At 53.9% G+C, this 2,000-nt stretch overlaps 1 protein-coding gene across 1 annotated transcript; it reads right to left on the minus strand.

Moving 5' to 3' along the window:
• Positions 1 to 1,123: 1,123 nt before the first annotated feature.
• Positions 1,124 to 1,975, minus strand: CHGG_11122 (uncharacterized protein; the record flags this gene model as incomplete). The annotated part of the gene is made up of 1 exon (XM_001230266.1): positions 1,124 to 1,975. The coding sequence occupies one exon, from the start codon at positions 1,973 to 1,975 to the stop codon at positions 1,124 to 1,126; it is 852 nt and encodes a 283-aa protein (XP_001230267.1).
• Between the last annotated feature and the right edge of the window lie 25 nt (positions 1,976 to 2,000).

Consider the following 2,000-nt stretch of genomic DNA (forward strand, 5'->3'; position numbering starts at 1 on the left):
GAAGATAGACTGCTGCTTTGACGATTTCTGGCCAAAGGAACTCTGGAAATTTTGCTGACTCTCGGATCGCTCTCGCCTTTTCTTTGATCACACCCCCTGAGCGCTCTGCGCCGCCGTTCTGTGCTTGAGTGTACGGTGCTGAGGGCTCGAAACGGATACCTTTCTCGGCTGCCCATGAAATGATCCCGTCATGTTTCATGACTTCGTTGTCGGTCTCGATGACCGCGGGGCGAATCCTGTACTGCGTGTCCAGGTAGATCCAGAGTCCGTCAAAGGCTTCCACAAGTGTCTTCCCCTTCCGATCGGTGAGGTAGAAATCCCAGACCAGTCCAGACCAGCGATCGGTGACCAGCATCAGGTGCTTGAATCCTTCGTATCCTTGGGTGTATTCGTGGAAATCGACGGCTAGTCTCTCGCCTACCCCTTGGGTAAATTGGCGTGGACGACGACTGATCTGTCGCTTGATCTTGCTCTTGGCGCATGCCTCGCACTGGACTGTGGTTGGCCCTCTGATCTTCACCCCCTGAGCTGTCCGCTGCAGTCGGGCTAAGGCCTCTGGTCCTGGATGCCCGTATCGGAGGTGCCATTTCTGGGCTTCTGCTGTGACTGATGGTCGTTTCCAGTTCGTCCAGCGTGCTGATCGGGTTGCAAAAGATGCATGGTTGGAAATGGCGTCGTTGTATTCGATGACGTACTGCCCGTGTAGGTCCCGGAGTCGACACACCACAGAGTTGTCTACTCTTCTCCTGAGGAGGGTTGGGTCATTTCGGTTGTCCCAGTAAAATCCCTGCCGTCTGATGAGACGCAAGGAGACCAAGTTGCACTGAATGCTAGGGATGAATGCCACGTCTCGAAGTCTCATGACCTTCCGCGTGGTCCCCAACTGGATGGTTACGTCTCCGTATCCCCTGACGGCTAATCGGGAGTCTCCTGCCACGATATAGTCGTCAGGAAGCGCTGGTCTTTTATTGAAGAACCTCTCCTCTTGGTTGAAGATGTGGATGGTAGTCCCTGAGTCCAGAATTGCCGATAGGAGCAAGGGATATGTGGATCTGGTTGAGAACGATGCCTTGATGGCTATGAACGATGCCTCCTCAATGGATCCCACTCTCCGGCCGGCGAGTCAATCCTCGATAACCGGTGTCCCTTCTTGTTTGGTGAGACTTTCGGACGCTGATCGGCTACTTCCCGATCTGGTTCCTGTCCTAGGGCGCTTGCCCCTCATGCCTTGAACAATCCTCTTGATGTTCACATCTTCTTCAATGCGAGCTTCAATCTCCTCTCTTTTCTCATCCGTTGGCTTAAACCAGGTTGGGGCTTGTTGGGACAGAAAGAAACACTCCTCGATCTTGTGTCCCGGGACGTCACAGAGCATGCACTTCGACGAAAACGATCGGTTGTCTCGCGTGCGTTTCTTGCCTGAACGGGTGCGTCCTCCCCGCCCTCTGGATGCGCCTTCTGCGTTTTGGTCGTTGGCCTCCTGATCCGCGTAGGTAGGTCCAAATGCACCTCTCCCAATCTTTTTGTGCATTGTTGTGGGCGCGACCAGGCCCATCTCGTTGCGAAAGTCCACCGCAAAGTCACGATACGTGAGCTTCCCTTCTTGGAAGTCTTGCCCTTTGGTTTGACGGTATGATATTCCCCACGCGACAGCCTCTGGAACGTTCTTGATGGATCGGAAAAAATCCCGCGACCACGAGAGGTAGTTGAGCGTCTCGGCGACTCCCTTGTCGTTGGCGACGGAAAATGCCGTTTCCCATTTGTCGATGAAGGTCTCATAGTCCTTGATTTTCGCTAATGGCTTGAGGGCTTCGTGGTAATCGTTGCTGGCTTTGTTGTATCCCCATTCGGTTGTGGCTCCCACCTCTTTCTTCAGGTTGATGTACCACTGGGAGATCGAGTCATCTGCTTTGCAGCAGGTCCGTCGATACTTCGGGTTGACGGTCTTGATGACGAACTCGCCGATTTCTGCCATGGCCTTTGCTTCTTGCACGTAGAGG

Source organism: Chaetomium globosum, genomic scaffold, assembly GCF_000143365.1.
Source record: "Chaetomium globosum CBS 148.51 scaffold_32 genomic scaffold, whole genome shotgun sequence".
Classification (NCBI taxonomy): Eukaryota; Fungi; Ascomycota; class Sordariomycetes; order Sordariales; family Chaetomiaceae; genus Chaetomium; species Chaetomium globosum.